Source organism: Aquila chrysaetos, chromosome 8, assembly GCF_900496995.4.
Source record: "Aquila chrysaetos chrysaetos chromosome 8, bAquChr1.4, whole genome shotgun sequence".
In the NCBI taxonomy this organism is placed as follows: domain Eukaryota; kingdom Metazoa; phylum Chordata; class Aves; order Accipitriformes; family Accipitridae; genus Aquila; species Aquila chrysaetos.
This window is the reverse complement of record NC_044011.1, coordinates 25,833,273-25,850,486: the sequence shown is the minus strand read 5'-3', so window position 1 is coordinate 25,850,486 and position 17,214 is coordinate 25,833,273. Positions and strand designations below refer to the sequence as shown.

Genomic DNA, 17,214 nt, shown 5'->3' with positions numbered 1-17,214 from the left:
TCCCCCCCTCCTCTGCTCTTCCCCAGAGTGGTGAGCCTGCTGCAGTTTTCCCAGGAGCATGAGTAATGGTTGGACAGTTGGTGTCTTAACCCTGCATTGTAGCTCTAGGTATCTCTGCATGGAGCTGAATGAGCCACACTCTCTGAACGATCAGGGGGCCTCGTTTGTGTCCAATGAGCGTCTCCTTCGGCTCAGACCAAAGCTTTGGTATCCTTTAAGGCCTAAAACGGGTACTCACCGTATTCCAAGTGATCTTTTTCAATTAGTTGTTTGCCTGCTGTTAGCTGGCACACTCCCTTATGAGTTATAAAATCACCATCAAACACTTTGAGCGTCACGATTTGCTTTCTCGGTAGCTGCTCTCTGAGAGCTAATGCCACTATTGCTGTTAATCCACTGCCTTTTGCATCTGGTTCCACTTAAAAATTAAGGAAGCATTTATCTGCTTTAATCCCATTCACCATCCACTGCTCTTAAGAGGGTCCCTCTGAGTTCACAGCGCCCTTGTGAACAGGCAGCTCCAAGAACGCGTGCACGCTGCTGATTCATGCTAAGTGATAAATTCACTGCTGATTCTTGTACTTTGTTCGAAATGCCAAACATCATCTCTGCCCAGCGTGTATGCATCCCCAGATTGTGCGAGCCTTCCTCTTTTTCCTTTATCAAATCCTTCACTGTCCATCTCCAAAACAAGGCAGGTGAAACAGTGAGTCCCTGTCATCGCACAGATAACGCTGAGTACCCAGGTACTCAGAAGAGCTTTCTCCCAGATCTTAGTGATGGTGTGATCTCTCCCCAAAGTGAAAGATGGCGTTTCACTCATGAAACACAGACAAATTTGCTTGTTTTCATCTTCTTTTTGCAGAACTTGTTTAACAGTGTATTGCTCAAGGGCTTAATTTTTACGTGGAATACAGCTCTTTGCAAATTACTATAATATACTTTAAGGATTATTTCCCTCTATCCAAGTTAAATAGAAATCTTAAAACCACCAAGTATTCAGATGTAGCTCTGGTCAGAAAGGAGGCTATTTTCAGACTTACAGTCCTGGCTTTGCTTTCTTGCAGATACTGAATTACAAGCTATTAAAACCTTCATTTGTCAGTCACAGCCCCAAAGGTCTGAAGCACAGCTTCTGAATCTTACCCTGTTCTTCTACTAATTGTTTCCTGAGTTAATTCTGCTCCTGGTACCATACACTGCTCAGTTATCACTCGCCACTCTGGGAGGTCTGGCCCAGCTACGCAACCTTATATAAATGTGAACCTTTGTGAAAGACAACCAGAGATCCTCACTGTCTCAGACCAGAGCCCCGCAAAAGTCCAAGATCGTCTGCATTTAGGAAATCCCAGAAGTTCAAATATGTGTAAATCTCCTAGCAGAAGGGAGGAGGTGAAACGAAGGAAGAAGAGACATGAAGGGAAAGATTAAAACAAAACAACAACAACAAAAAAATGAAAGGGACAGAGAGCTGGAAGCATGGGGAAGATGGACAAAGCAACAGAAGATGAGAGCAAAACGGTAAAGATGCAGAGAGACAGGAAAATATGAGGTAGACACCTTTAATGAACTCCAACGGTCTACAAAGTTTTTACTTGATTAGCAGCAGGTCCTTGTAAGAAAGAATGCCATTGGAAGAATGCTACACTACAGAAAAGCTAACAAAAAGTTAATTATCTGTTGTCATCTGGAGTTTTCAAAGTTTCTATTTATGAAAAGTATACAATGTAAGTGCACAGTTTCAGATAATCATGTAATCGGTGGCTATTTCTAATTATGTTATTTGCAAAAATGTAGGAAAATACTGTGATTGTCTATTTTCCTTCTCATAAATGAATCACTGATAATGCCCCCACTATCTAATTAACACCATGGTCATTCTACAAAACCTGCAAAACCCATCATGACAATGAAGTTAATTCTGACCACATGTGAAATATGTGGGGCACGGACTCATGTATCTTCCTGTAGCTCTCATCTTCTTAGTCCGAGTCCTGCTTTAGGCTGCGAACTGTGTTTAAAAACATTTTCAGACAGATACTTGATCATGGGACTAAACTAGCAGCATACACATAGGCAGTCAACTACAGAACTCAGTTTACTATTGCTATGAGAGTTCAAGGAGAGACACAGGAGTGAATACTCCTTTGATCCCGAGATGGCTGAAAGCCCTCCATATTGCACATTACTTGCATGCTCCGTATTTTGAAATACATGATAAAATGGACATAGACTTTCAAACCAATCAAAAATGCACAATTAAAAATCTGCATTTCATTTCCAGTAGTATCACTGAGTAGACCTCACGAGGCAATTTTCAGGTCACAAGCATTATTACCTCCAGTATGCCTAAATATAGGTACACCTTTTAAAATTTATTAATCCCTCTTTGAAAACAACATCTGCTTGAAATAGTTCACCTTAGCATCGTTCACCGGGTGAGGCTTCTTTTACACTATGGTACCTCTGACACCAAAGCTGAATCTAAACAAGTTCACTGATAGCACACTGGCGTGCTAGCTTGAGACCAAAACCTGCCCTGTGTGCATCATTTTCCAAGAATAATCCACAACAAAACTAGAAGACCAAATATATGCACTTGACTCTGCTCTTGACAGGCACTGCTATAGTGACCAGCCACCACCTCTGCACATCTGACTAGATAAAGGCTATCAGAAAACATAACCTTTCTTGAAAACTCAGTTAAAAAGAAATAGAAAACCATTTTCCATGGACATAACAATATTACTGCTACTTTTTGGTTTTTTTTAATGTCAAGGAAAATAGCAACCACAAATATCTATAATGTAAACACAGGTACAGAAATAATTAATCATGGATTACATTTAACTTTTTAAAAAAGTAATGCTAAAATTTGAATTGCATGAAATATTCTAGTTCTGTACTTGTCAATAAATCTTCATGTGATGCACCTATGTCTCTATAGCTCTCTACAGCTCCTTATATTCTACCTATTTAATAAGCTGTTCTCTCTTCTTTATTGCAACAGTAAACATATTCCTCTTCTATTTCTTGTAAAATTGAGAATGTATGGGGAAAAAGTGCTACCAGATTCTAACCTTGATTGCTATCTATATATAAAGCTATACTCTCTCCTCCATTTTACATGCAAACACACTACCTTTTCCAATGTTATGTTCTTATGTATCTATACTCTTACATTAGTCCAAGTATTCTTTTTTTCGGTTACTGATGGCAGTATCTGTTTTCATTTTGTGGTTGTAAATATTTTAATAAAATCTAAATATAAGAAAAGGAAACTAATATTTCTCTTTACTACCACATTTTAAATAATTAGGGAAAAATATCTATTTTTATTTTAATCTCTTTCATACCAAGATTCATAGCCTAACCACTGAATATCACCGTTAACATCTGCATCTATTCTTTATTTCTTCTTAACTAAGATAAGTTCAACTGTCTTGTCAATGAAACTTCATCGAGAGCATTTTATAGAAGAATCATAGAATATCTCAAATTAGAAGGGACCCATAAGGATCATCGAGTCCAATTCCCAAGTTGTCAAAATAATACTTTAATTTGATGTGTGGCTTTCAAACAATTAATAGATACTATATACTGTAACCTGCAGCATAAATTATTGCTCAAATATATTTGCTGAAGAGGTTTTAAATCTTGAATAGATTCTTTAAGCACTGAACTCAATATTTAAATTCACAGAATTAAATTCATTTTCAAATACTACACCTAATACTGTGAAGAAGCCTTCATCTAACACCACCATGTGTTTCTTGTCACCTCTGTTAACACATTTTTGAAATGACTGGGAAGCCATCCTCCTCTTTCTTGCAAGAGAGAGATTGAGTTTGACTTGCGTTACATGGACAGTTTGGGCTATATATGCTGGGTGACAGGTATAATACTTTTAAAGCTACTGTTTTAGGGCTAATTAATACATTAATAGAAGAGAACTTCCATCCTTTGGAACACATATTGTAAAACACAAAGTCATTTCCTTCCACCTGTCTAGACTGGACTTGGCTGTAATTTCTGTAACAGCATTTATGCATACCGTCTTCGTCTGTCTGGATAATGGTCTCCTCGCTCTCCTTCCTCCCTTCTGGGTTGGTTAAGATCATTTTGAGGCTGACATTTGTGTATGGAGGCAGGTGATCCACAACGTGCTGGGGTGCTTTGGGGTCCATGTCCAAGCAGTCCGCCTTGCTCTCGTTGTGTCCGCAGAAGTAGTGGTAGCATATAGTGACATTGAAAGTGTGGCAACGAGTGATGTTGTAGCCCAGAGATTCCCAATCCACAGCAATGTGTCTGGCCTGGATCTCAGCAATCTTCAATGTTTTTGGTGTTCTCATAGGTTCTAGAAAACAGAATATAATGAAGAAAAACATTGTTAATATTCTTCATCCTTGCACTGAACTGTTAACGGGTAGATGATGCCTCCAGGAATGTGAAAGCAAAGGAGATGCCCAACAAACGCAGGCTTATTACTGGAAGTATCATCCTTTGTACAAGTACCCTGAAGGGAAAAAACCTGCCAGTCTCTGTTTTTTTACTTCATTCTTTTCTGGCCTCTCTTTGCAGGTTTCAATCAGTGATTAAGACCTAGCAACAGTGAGAAAAAGAACTGCTAATTAACAGCGCAGTGATTCAAAGCAATTGAGAATACAGGCAGCAGATGCAGGAAGAGTGACCAAAAGGCCACCCAGCTGTCACCGCTGGCTTCCCTTCTTGATTACCCCCTTACCTTTTTTTTTTTTCACCTGCGTAAATTACATAATACCTCATAATGGTAAAGAGTCAACATTCACGACACTATGATTTATCATGCCACCAAGCAATACTGTATACTAATTATACTAATTACCTTACTAAGCTAGCAGTTACAAAAATGATGCAGATATTAATTAATGTTTATTATTTTAGTAATGAAGCTATTCATTCAAGCAAAACCCCTCAGAAATATTACCAAAGATGCTTTTGGATATTCCCATTGTATCCTGCTTCTTTCGGATCCCCAAAACTTTGCCTGGACATTGCTCTGAGCTGGTGACCTCTGACCTGCTACCCAAGCTCCGCGGCTCTTCACACATGCATTTCCACCAGCAGAGCACATGATGCTCCCCAAGCTGTCATCAATCTTTCATTGTCTCTCTAGTGCATTCATTCCTCATGCAAGACTAACTTTTATCGTCAAACTTAATTAAAATGATTACACAATGAAAATCATGACCATGACTATATATACTAGAGTTTCACTGGAAATATACCAAGGGGATCTTTATATTCTGCTAATACCTCCTTCTTCACCAGAGAAAATAAAGCCTGCTGTAGGTACAGCTTCAGCCTCGTGTCCTTGCTGCTGTAAGGTCAAAACAGTTGAGATTATTCAAGGAAGTGAAATATAGGATTTCTCTTTCTGAGCATAACAGTTCTTTGTAACCTGCATTTATTAAACGAAAGTCCCAACCAGGCTAACAACAAGCCAAAAGCACAGATGGTATATTGAAATAAGGAAATGTGAATCAGTGTAATCTATTCAGCACACAGTTTGCCAGACAAACTGCAAACATTTAATTTCAAACATCAAAACAACCAAATTCTAAATATAACATAAAGGTATTCCTAGTAACATGATGAGTGTTAAGGATTATAAATTGTGCCTATTTGTTTCCATGATCTATCCTTCCCTTTCTGGATTTTGAACAAGCGTGTTCCCTTTGCCCTTAAGTACCGATTTATCATATATATGGCGAAAAATACAAATGAATAAGTAGACTTCCTGGGCAGTAGCTTTCTGAACGTATTGTGTACTTTGACAGTAGAGATCTGAAGCTGAAAGATAGCATTGAAAAGGTCCTTGAGAGATAAGAGACTTGAAGAGAAGGAGGAAAAAAAGGGGTTTTATAGAGTAAACAATGGCTGGTGCTTTAGCAAGTACAGACAGGTGTGAGGCAGTCATTTAAAAAAAAAAAGTAGGAACACAGTAGATCTACTGAAGGAGCTGGTAAGAGTCTTCAAAGAATCAGTATTTCCTTGGCTACTGCAAGCACTTAGAAAAAATCTGAACACAGTCAGGTGTCACAGAGGAAGAGAACTGCTAAAAGAGGAAAAAAATATATACATTATCAGCCTTTTTCTCATATGAATGACAGTGAAAACCTAGTTATACATACTCTGATTTAGAGTTTGAGGCCTAAAAGAGTAAACATACCAAGGAGGTTTTGTATTATAGGCTTATTTTTCCTTCTAAAAGGGAATGATTCTTCTCATTTTAATAATTTCTTCTTTATTCTATTAATCCAGGTTGTGCCTTCAACCACCCACACCAGAGATGGAATTCAAACCTGAATTAAAAATTTATTGGAGTCTCTAAAATAAACACAACATAATACATATTGTCTGGCCATGAAGGTTGAAGCTATTAATGTTTGAAGCTGACTAATCAGTAGCAGAAAATGCACTCCATTTTCATCTTGCTTCTTTCATGACAAGACTTAAACTGTGTTCATGCTATGCTGTACAGCACTTTCAAAAGAGAAGAAAAAAAAAAAGCTTTGTTAATTTTAAAGAAAAATTATTTTACAATTCTATGCAAATTTTACAAATGTGTCACAGTATCAGAGGAGACACTGAAAAGCATCCTTTATTCACCTGTCAAAAAGGAAAGAATGAAAGACAGAGTGTGATCTCGCTTTCTCACAACTATTCCCTTCTTTGGCAGAAATTAAACAACTTCTGCAATATTGAGATGGTAATTAAAGTCTGCAGAGTCTCTCAACAGCTTTGGTAAAGTCTGCCAACTGTCCCACTGCTCCTAAAATGATGCTTTAAAAACACAATTTTACTCTCACTTCTGGGCAACATTTGTCTTGGGGATCTCTAGAGGTAAAGAACAATTGTTTTAAACTACCACACCACAAAGCCTCCATCTGTAACACCTCAGTAGAAAGCAATCTTCAAATAATTATTTTTCTCAGATAAAACACTATTGAATTTTTGAGTAGGCTTCCCAAAATCTCAGCATCTAATTAATAACAACTTTGTTCTCAATGGGGGCAAAAAGTAGAGCTCATCTGCTGTTTTTTCCTTTTCCCATCACACTTTAGGGTTTGCATTTTACTGAAACATTTCCTTAATCCTACTGGGATTTAATTTCAATTCATGCGTTCTCTTCTGATCTCCGGATACCTTTTCAATTCTGCTAATCCCAGTAAATCAATTTACATCTTGTCTTCCCAGTTGTTGTTTTCTCACCTTTCCTCTTTCTCTCACATCTAGAACTTTTATCCAAAATACATGGACATTCAAGCCCATGACTTCTCACTTCTTTGTTGAATTACTCATGTCAAATCAGCACCCTATGTCAAAGAGGGAAGAAATAAGACTCAAAATCTCTGTTCATTCCTTAACCTGTCAGCTGGAGTTTCAATAATAATGGCAGGAAGCACTTAATATTTTCCAAACGTTAATCTACCAATTACCCCTGTGAGACAGGTAAGTGGTGTTGATCCTTTTCTTCAAGGAGAAAGAGACACAAAAAGGTTAATAGCTTGTTCAAAGCTACAAGTTGATTTACTGCCAGGGCAGTAAGAAAACTAAACGGTAGCCCAGCTCCCAGGTCACCTGTGCTCTGGCCACCAGACAGCACTGGCAAGCAGCAGTGATTCAGAGAGCTCATTTACACTTTATTTGCCAGTGCTTCCACAGAAATGCTAACTCTGCTCTGGAATCCTAGTTCTTTTTCAAAAGAGTATTTGCAGATTTTCTTAGAACAAGCTTGAAATGCTAACAGTGGCCAGACACTAAGTAAGTATCTGAGCATAAGGACAAGTTATTTGAAAAATGATAGTTTGGTTTGTTAATTTTGAAAGATTTCTTGATTGAAAGCTTGGAACTTGAGTGAAACAGCATTTTTTTTGCATTAGATCTTGTATTTAAAATTTTGGGAGGAGGTATTCATAATTTATTTTTTCAAGTCTTTTTCTCCAGCAGAAAATATATTTAAGACTGGAGGAAGTTCCTTGTGGTGATAGCAGAAAGCACTCAGGGCTTCTGCTGTTGCAGGAAATTCAATATCCTGTAACTGTATCATATTCTCAAATGCGAACATCCTGAGTGGCAAAGTCACACCTTCCAACAGAAATACAGCAACGAGGCATATGGAGGATTTGGTGGTGGTGGTGGTGGCAGGGTTGACCTTTAGATCCTCCCAAGCCCCTCTGCTGATGGCAGGCTCCCTTCTGCCAGACCCTTCCTGCCCATGGGCTGCTGCTACAACCTCTACCCCATTCCCACCTCTGCTTACGGCCAGCTTCTCTCTCTGCCCTTTGCTCTCAATGCCTGATAATACGCAGCTCCATTATCTTCCTCCTCCTCAGCCTCTTTATCTCTTGGCAAACGAATACTACCAAGCGCTCGCTGACTCAGATCCATCATCTGATCTGACTGTTTTTACTCTCACTGAACCAATTAAAACCAGAGGCATTGGGAGAATATCAAAAGAACATAAAAACACCCCAGAATAATAAAAGAGATCTCTACACTTATACAGATTACTAAGCCCTCATTTCTTATCCAGAAACCACATTAAGTAAAAGAACTACATGCACGTTGCACTCACAACAATTTATGGATCAAGAAGATTTAACCCAACTTTATGGGATAAAATAAAGAACAGCTTTAGTAATTCTCCAAAGGTTAATAATCCAGGGATAGATGGCAAAAGGGACTGAACCTGTTGACCCCATAGCACCTCTCAACTGCAGGATGATTTAATAAGACGCTCCAGATAACATAAAATGAAATTCAATTTCTTTAGTGCTTGATAAGCAACATGTGATACGACAGGTCACTATCAGAGCCTCTTTGTAGAGATTATCTTCACTTACACAGAGATGGCACTGAAAACAAAAGCCTTCACAGTTGCAGAAGCAGCAAGGTGAGAGCATGCATTTCCTCAGAACCTATTTTTAATAATAAGTATTACCCTGCTGCCAAATCAGAGACAAACAGATGTCCTGAAGTTGTGACAAAAAAATCCCATAAAATGAGGCTAGTAAAGCATGACAAGTCCTTTGCTTTTGCTGCCTTTCCTCAGAAATCCTATATGTTGATTGCAAGACACAGTTACATTTTCATTTACCTGGCAGGGGAGGGGGGACTGAATCTTCTGACCAGCAGACAGAACACACATTTGTTTGTATGAAATGGGAAACAATCCAACAAATTTTAAAGCACAAACATTTCAGATAAAAACGATGCTTCTTGAACACCACCATATACTGTCAATATACTGTCTGTGCATACAATTCTTTAATTGGGGTTGGCTTTCGCATCCTTCCCCTTGCCCTTGAACTCCTTCTGGTATGGCATTACACTTAGGAGCTGACTTAAAATTTCTGCTTTAACCACACTGACTGAAATTCATAACAAGTTTGAGAGTGACCCAGGTCGCCTTCATTGGTGACACAGCAAGCGAAAACTAACTGGACTTGGAGGGTGAGTTAATGCATAAATTTGCATAAGGTTTGAGGGCACTGCAGAGACATGTGGGGCTTATATTAAATAAAAACTCTGACATACAAAAGCAAATGTATGACAATTACTAAAGAAGTAGAGTAAATTTGGTTTAAGATAGTAACCCTGTAATTTAAAACACAGTGTTTCTCACAGAGGCTCCTTTAATTATCTCGCCTTTACATTTGAAAACAAAAATGACATAGAAGAAAAAGAAGTCCTCATTTTTCTGCTAATATTCCCAGTTTGAACAGCCACTGGAATTCCGCAGACTCTTTTTCTATGAGAACATGTGCCTCTCTGTCCTGTGGCTTCTCCTGACCTTTCCAGGATAGGTCTCTCCTTGGCATGTGGGAAATAAAAGAGGATTATTCTAAGGTGTCACTCTGGCTCCTGCTGCTTCCTTGGTTCATGCAAGGTCCTACAAAAGCAAAATGTTCCCAAAACTCAAAAAAAAAAAGTTACAGTCCTGTTGCTGTGAAGAATTCTGCTAAAAAGACCCCTGATAAGAGCATGGAAGAATGGTGTGAGTGAAAAAACACCAGAGGAAGTACAACCTAAACCAGAATAGCTGTCAAACGTGCAGTAAGAAAACAATAAACAAAGGTTCCACACCTTGCAGTTGCAATGCAGTTGCATTACTCTCAATTATTACCTTTGTTATTAGTTGTGATGGGTTGACCCTGGCTAGTTGCCAGGTGCCCACCAAAGCCGTTCTATCACTCCCCCTCCTCAGCTGGACAGGGGAGAGAAAATATAACAAAGAGCTTGTGGGTCGAGATAAGGACAGGAGAGAGATCACTCACCAATTACCGTCACGGGCAAAACAGACTCAACTTGGGGAAAATTAACTCACTTTATTACAAATCAACCAGAGCAGGGTAATGAGAAATAAAACCAAAATCTCAGAACACCTTCCCTCCACCCCTCCCTTCTTCCCGGGCACAACTTCACTCCCGGATTCTCTACCAACCCCCCCAAGCGGCGCAGGGGGACGGGGAATGGGGTTTATGGTCAGTTCATCACACGTTGTTTTCTGCCGCTTCATCCTCCTCAGGGGGAGGACTCATCACACTCTTCCCTGCTCCAGCGTGGGGTCCCTCCCACGGGAGACAGTCCTCCACGAACTTCTCCAACATGGGTCCTTCCCACGGGCTGCAGTTCTTCACGAACTGCTCCAGCATGGGTCCTTTCCACGGCGTGCAGTCCTTCAGGAGCACACTGCTCCAGCGTGGGTCCCCCACGGGGTCACAAGTCCTGCCAGAAAACCTGCTCCGTGGGCTCCTCTCTCCACAGATCTGCAGGTCCTGCCAGGAGCCTGCTCCAGCGCGGGCTTCCCACGGGGTCACAGCCTCCTTCGGGAACCCACCTGCTCCAGCGTGGGGTCCTCCACGGGCTGCAGGTGGATATCTGCTCCACCGTGGACCTCCATGGACTGCAGGGGGACAGCCTGCCTCACCATGGTTTTTTTTTTTGGTTGTTTTTTTTTTTTTTTTCCCCAAATCTAGTTCCATGTCAGCAGTTTACAGGCGGGACTTTAGGCAGCCAAATTTGAAAACTCAGGCCTTCCATCTTTTTAAACTTAGAAGCATTAAGAAACAGTGAACATCAAAGAAAGAGAAATCAAAAGAAGTTGACAGAAGTCATACAATTTGAAGTAATTTCAGCAGTCTGACAGAAAATGAAAAATTAACAGGTACATATTCCCACAATAAAAATCAAAGGGATTACTGGGCATCTCCTTTCTCAGATGTGTAACACATACAGAATACAAAACAAATATGGATGAAAACAGAAAAAGAACCCACTTTGTATACATTAGTATGTCCATCTATTTGTCATGTGAAATATGAACCCAGAATAAATGAAACAATGGCATTTATACTGTACTAGCACTACAGATTTATTTTGTTGCAAACGAAAATTATAATGCAATTGCATGAAAATCTATGAGCTTTTTCTCTTTTCACTTCATCTAGCGACTGACTTATTAAACCAGTTTACAAATTTCTTATTGACCACATACCTCAGGGGAGCTGAAGAAAACATCTGAATTATTACATAGATAATCAGCTGTACTACACTAGCTTCAGTAGCAATGAGGGGATATTCAATATATTTTAGGACGTATCTTTTTGGATGCAAAATATAGCTGTCCCTGCTTCAGAGGTATAGTAAAGAGATGAATATAACTGCACTACTGACAATTATTTGCTCATTCCCTCTTGATAGTATGTTTATTCTGTTGCCTCCATGCATGATTAACAGTTTGTGCATCCTTAGCATGTAATCAATAGCTGTGAAGTCTTGTATTAGCTTTAGAGATTAGACATCCCTTGACAATAAATTCCATTGATTTCTCCAGTTTAGCTTAGCTGCAGAAATCCACTTTTTTTTCCTTTTTTTTTTTTTTTTCCTCTGAGTTTAAATTAAAAGGATATATAGTCTAGGAGGAAAGAGGAAAAGCTGGCATGACCTCTTTCAGCTCATTCCTCCAGATGAAGAAAACCTATCTGGTGGCGTAAAACATGAATCAGCGTGTCAACAAGCATCAGAGTGCAAGAGTAAACACAGGGAAAGCCTGACATTACAAAATTCCTAGGAAACCTGTCCAGGACTGCAATGCTGAAGTTTAATTGTGTAAAGTCAGTTACAAAATTAACAGTGATGGGGAAAAAAATGAACCTTTGTCATAAATATTAGTGACATGGATATATAAAACAGAATGGAAGAGTCATCATCTAAAACAATAACAATTATATTATAAAGAATATATTAAAAAAGAATACATAATATGTATTTACACACACACATATATACTTTTTACCCACATTACAAACTTTTACTTGAATATAAATCACCAGTTTGCTTAGATGATACATTTTTCATTTCTCTCCAATGCACATTCATAAACATCTTTTTATGGTTTTGTTTACGAACAATATATTTGGGAGCTTAGGATGTTATGAGTATTATGCAAAATGCTTACATTGGAGTAGTGTGAACAAGCAAAACAAGAGTTTTCTATGGATATCATTAGAGCTTCAGTTCCTTCCTCCTGTATATAAAAATTTCAGTCCTCCAAGTCAGGCAGCATAAATACCACCATACGAAATGAAGTGACCAAATGTGAAACACAGTCCGTAATAAATAAATAGTAAGCACAGAAGAGAGACGCAGACTGTGAATAAAGCTAGTGCCACATTCACCTCTGATGACTAAGAATTGAAAACTGCAAGAAGTAATCACAATACTAATTTATAACTTTTACATATATGTGTGTGGCTACACACATACACACAGATACTTGCACACGTATGCGCGTACGCATACATTTCCCCACATGCAGATAAAACACGCAGCAAAATGCATCCTCTCTCTCTGCACACCTACTGAAACATTCTCAATCCAATTTGCCGCCGGTCCCATTTCGCCCCATCTGGTTCCTGCAGCCCCTGGGGCCCTGGCTGAAACCACCTACCCTCCAGCCCACTCCCTGCAACCAGCAAAACCTGGAATTTCAATCTGGATCGCAGCCCATGAACTCACCCTTCCAACGGTGTGTTTGTATGGTAAAAACGAGTAGTAACCGTATGTTCCACTTTGCTCTTGCTCCGCCCCTTTCCCCAAATCAATATATACCTATATATATGTCATACTATGTATATATTGTGTAGTGATACGTATCTGTCATGTAACGTATATGATAAACCTCAGCTGAAACAAAAATTCACGAAGTGCCTTAAACCCAGAAATTATACTGCATCATATAATGCATCTGTTGTCTGTCTCTTGTCCTGCCAATGAGACAATTCTGGTATTTATCTTTTTTTTGACTCCAAATGTCCAAACTTGGGGCTTCTGTTGTACAGAAAAGTTTTCCATAACCGGTTGGAAATTTATTTCATGAATTGGCTTTATTTTCTTCATTGGTTCAAATAAAGTTATGAACACAAGTTGAAAATACAGGAAAGCTTGTTTTCTTCATAAATGCAGTCAAAAATAACACAGGTGGGCAAAAAAGAATTCATCTGGCATCAAAATCTTATAGAAAACCAGAAACCGTTTTCAAAGGTACTCAGAACTCTAAAAATGCTGGTAAGGTGGCAAACAGCAAATTCTTTTTTAAGTTAGATACCTGATTACCATGGATTTTTACCACCTTTGAATTTCAATGAAACTTTGTTACTTAAGTCACTCGGCCACCTGTGAAAACCTATGTACAGCTACAAACCTTCTCAATCTATTTTTCACTGACCAATGCCAAGGAACTATCAAAATATAATACCTATCCCTGCGTAAGGAAACCTTTTTCCTCATGCCTCCAGCACACCTTAAGCTGCTATTTCTTTACAAATATTTTATACAAAAAACTTTCTGTGCATTTTAAGCAACCTGATGTCTATTGAACTGTCCCTTGATGTAATGATGAGGAAAAAAAAAGTATTCTTGAATAAATGGGCAAAGCACTGTTTACAATTTGCTAATGGAACAGTCATGAAATATTCATTAGAAAATACAGTCCAAAGTTGTTAATTTTCAGGGGAGTTGCGGTTTTTTCTTTTCTTCCCCCCCCCCCCCCCCCCCCCGAAAACTTCTTTAAAATGTTTGTTTTCAGAAAGGAAAATGATGATAAGAAGTATTTGCTTTTTACGTCGACTTGTGTTGTCTGGGCAGAATTCACATGGTATCATTTGTCTTTCCTACCACCCTCTGGCTACAAAGGTTTGCAAGGCCATTTTGGGAACTGGGACCTAATACTGCAAACCTTTTGTTCCTGGAGCTGGCTTCACTCAAAAGGAGCAGAGCCCTGTAGAAGTGAGCTCGCGAGCACCTCTCCTCTACCGTGAAGCAGGGTCCTTGTGACAAAGAATGCAAAAGCTAAAATGCCTTGCTTGCAAACAGAAGCACTGGCAAGCTGGGGAAGTGCTTTCTAAAATAGGCTGTGAAATCTAAATAATATATTTCTATTTAATATTTAGCTGCATAAAATACTCTAAAGAAATTGCCCTGCTGCTTTACTTTCAGCCAGCTAGTTTCACAAAGCTATTGTTTCCTGTCTAAGCAGAAACTTGGAAAACATAAAATAACTCACTACAGTAAAACAAGGTAATTTATTTTAGAAATAATTTTCTCTTTGCAAACTTCCTCTGAACACTTGTTCTTTATTCCATGATCCCAAGACACAAAAAAGCTTCTAAAAAATGACCCCAGAGTACTTTCAGTCGACAGCAAAGCTGGATGAGTGAAACAGAAGAAGGTGGCAAACCCAGCAGCTTACTGGATGCAGCAAAAGAAAAATAATTTTAGATGCTGTTGATAGTAACTTATTCTCCTTTGAAAATGAGGTGTTTTTTCTAAAACGTGACTAATTAATGAGCAATTGATCTGGCTTTATACAGAACAGATGGTGCAAACCCAACAAACTTAGTTTTCATTCACATGCAAATGTAAAGGATTAGGTCTTCACTTGCAGAAGGAGTCACCACTCTTTACTACCTGTTTTCTTATTCTAGATACCCATCTAGAGATCTATCTAGTTCAAGCTGTCAGTCATGTTCAATGATTTTACCACATTTTGACTCTCAAAAAGATGTTGTACTAGCACAGTTGTCTTGGCTTCGCTGTTACTGCAAAGCAACTGCCGACGTGCTACTCCGACCAGCACTACTCTAACAGTCACCCAAGAGAGTGTCAATCACGCCTGCTGAGTAAGTGGAGCATTAAATTATTTTTTTATGCCTATGTTGTACATGCTGAATCACTGTCATCATACAATCACAACAGAATACAAAAAGGAAAGGCAGCCAATTAGTCAAGTCAAGGCCACACAGGCGAAAGCAGTATTAATTTGGAAGTGCAGGCTAATTGCTGGACACCAGCATTATGTCATTTAAACTAGATTTATTGCTGAGAGTAATAAATGCTTAAGAATAAAAAGAACAACAAACCCTTCCTCCCAGCTTATTACTGAAAGGCTTTAAAATTCTCCCGAGTGTCTGTTAGGCAATTTTAGAGCTAGCGTCTCTCTTCTATACTTTTTTTTTTTTTTTACATGTCATCTAACTGTTAACCTTTTGGAGACCGGCATAATGAGCATACACGCAATCTACTACCATCCCCTCTTGTCACCACAATCAACCCACTAGCTCATAACCTTTATCGACAACCATGATAATTTGAAGGAATAAGAATCTGCTGTAGAATGTCTAGAAATATAAAATTCCTCAGAGGTGGTTTGAAGACTGTTATGACTGGTAATGAAATTATTTTTTTACCTATGTATCTGATTCTTGACAGCTTTTTGCTTTCCCTTTTGTGGTCATTCTATTCATATTCATACCCATTCATACCAGATAGTGATGTCAGCCTTAATCTCCCACTGGCCATGATCTCCACAACAACCTTCTCTCTTTCTCCTTGATTTGAACCTTAAAGTTACGGCAGCTCTTGCCTTTCCAAGTTCATCTGCTACTTCAACATTTAGGCAAAATTATAACAGTATTGTTAATTTGAGCTATGACACGGATGTGTGCTAAGAGGAAGAAAACAACCACCAAAAACCAAGCACATGTTTGCCTTTCCCAGCAGCCCTTCACTTGTTGCTTTTGACTTTGATATTTGGAAGACAGATTGAATCATGGCATCATAGAACGCTTCAGCTTGGAAGGGACCTCTGGAGGTCATATAACCCAACTTCCTGCTCAAAGCAATTATCTCAGGTTGCTGAGGAACTTGCCCAGGCTATTTCTGAAGATCTCCAAGGAGGAAGATTCTACATCCTCTCAGAACAGCAGGCATGGAAGATATACAGGAGATACAAATGCAACTTCAAAGCTTGAGCTGATTTCTAACCATTTGGTATTTGGAACAAGACAGAAAAGCAGAGAATTCCACAATTCCCTAAAAAACCTCAGAATTTTTTGAAGCTTGATTCACAAAATCTGGCACTGACCTCTGTTAGATGGCAAGACTGCAAGTACTTCACTTAAATTTCACCTTGCTTCACCTTGTTTGACATACAACTTTGCAGTTTGCAGAATATCAGAGGCATTGCTTCCTATAAAAGATATTCTTTTTAACTGCAGTATTTAAGTTAAATGTGCAAAAAAAAGTTGAATAGAAGAATTCAGCTCTCCTCTTTGCAAACCACCAATCAATCTACTGTACTCTACTCTGCATATTTTCCACCATTATTTAGAGATGTTTGGCAAAGGGCAGCTGTCTAAACAAAATGGGTTGGGGTTGTCCTGTTTAATAACCCTTAGGTTACTATACATACCTACTAGAAATTAGTTGCTGGGTGTTTTTTTTTGTGTAGAGGGATTCGGTTGGATTTTAGTTCAACTGGACATTATAATAGAACCCAAGAACAATACTCAATCATCACAAGTGCGCAGTGATGCATCTAAGTACATTGCCTTTACTTCTTAATGAAATTAAAAGAAAGATGGGAACGGCCAATAGTTTACATCTGAATGTACTGTGCATGGAAGCTGATGTTTTGACACCCAGACAAAACCATGCATATCAGAGTCTTGTAAGAAACTGGCTAATATCCTTACGCTTTTCTGATCTGTACTGTCATTGTAATCACTACTATGATTAATGAAATTTATGCCTTCAGTCTCTATTCTAAACTGCTATAGTACCATGGTAGTGCAGTGCTCTTCAGCATTACAACAAAACGAGTAATCT

General features: G+C 38.8%; 1 protein-coding gene across 19 annotated transcripts in view; it reads right to left on the bottom strand.

Annotated features, from left to right (window-relative positions):
• Positions 1 to 17,214, bottom strand: part of PTPRK (protein tyrosine phosphatase receptor type K) — a 417,047-nt gene that overhangs the window by 93,117 nt on the left and 306,716 nt on the right. For all 19 annotated transcript variants that reach the window (XM_030022191.2, XM_030022195.2, XM_030022192.2 and 16 more), the window contains exon 8: positions 4,055 to 4,357. In XM_030022191.2, coding sequence (XP_029878051.1) covers positions 4,055 to 4,357 — 303 coding nt within the window. The remainder of the gene's footprint in view (positions 1 to 4,054; positions 4,358 to 17,214) is intronic.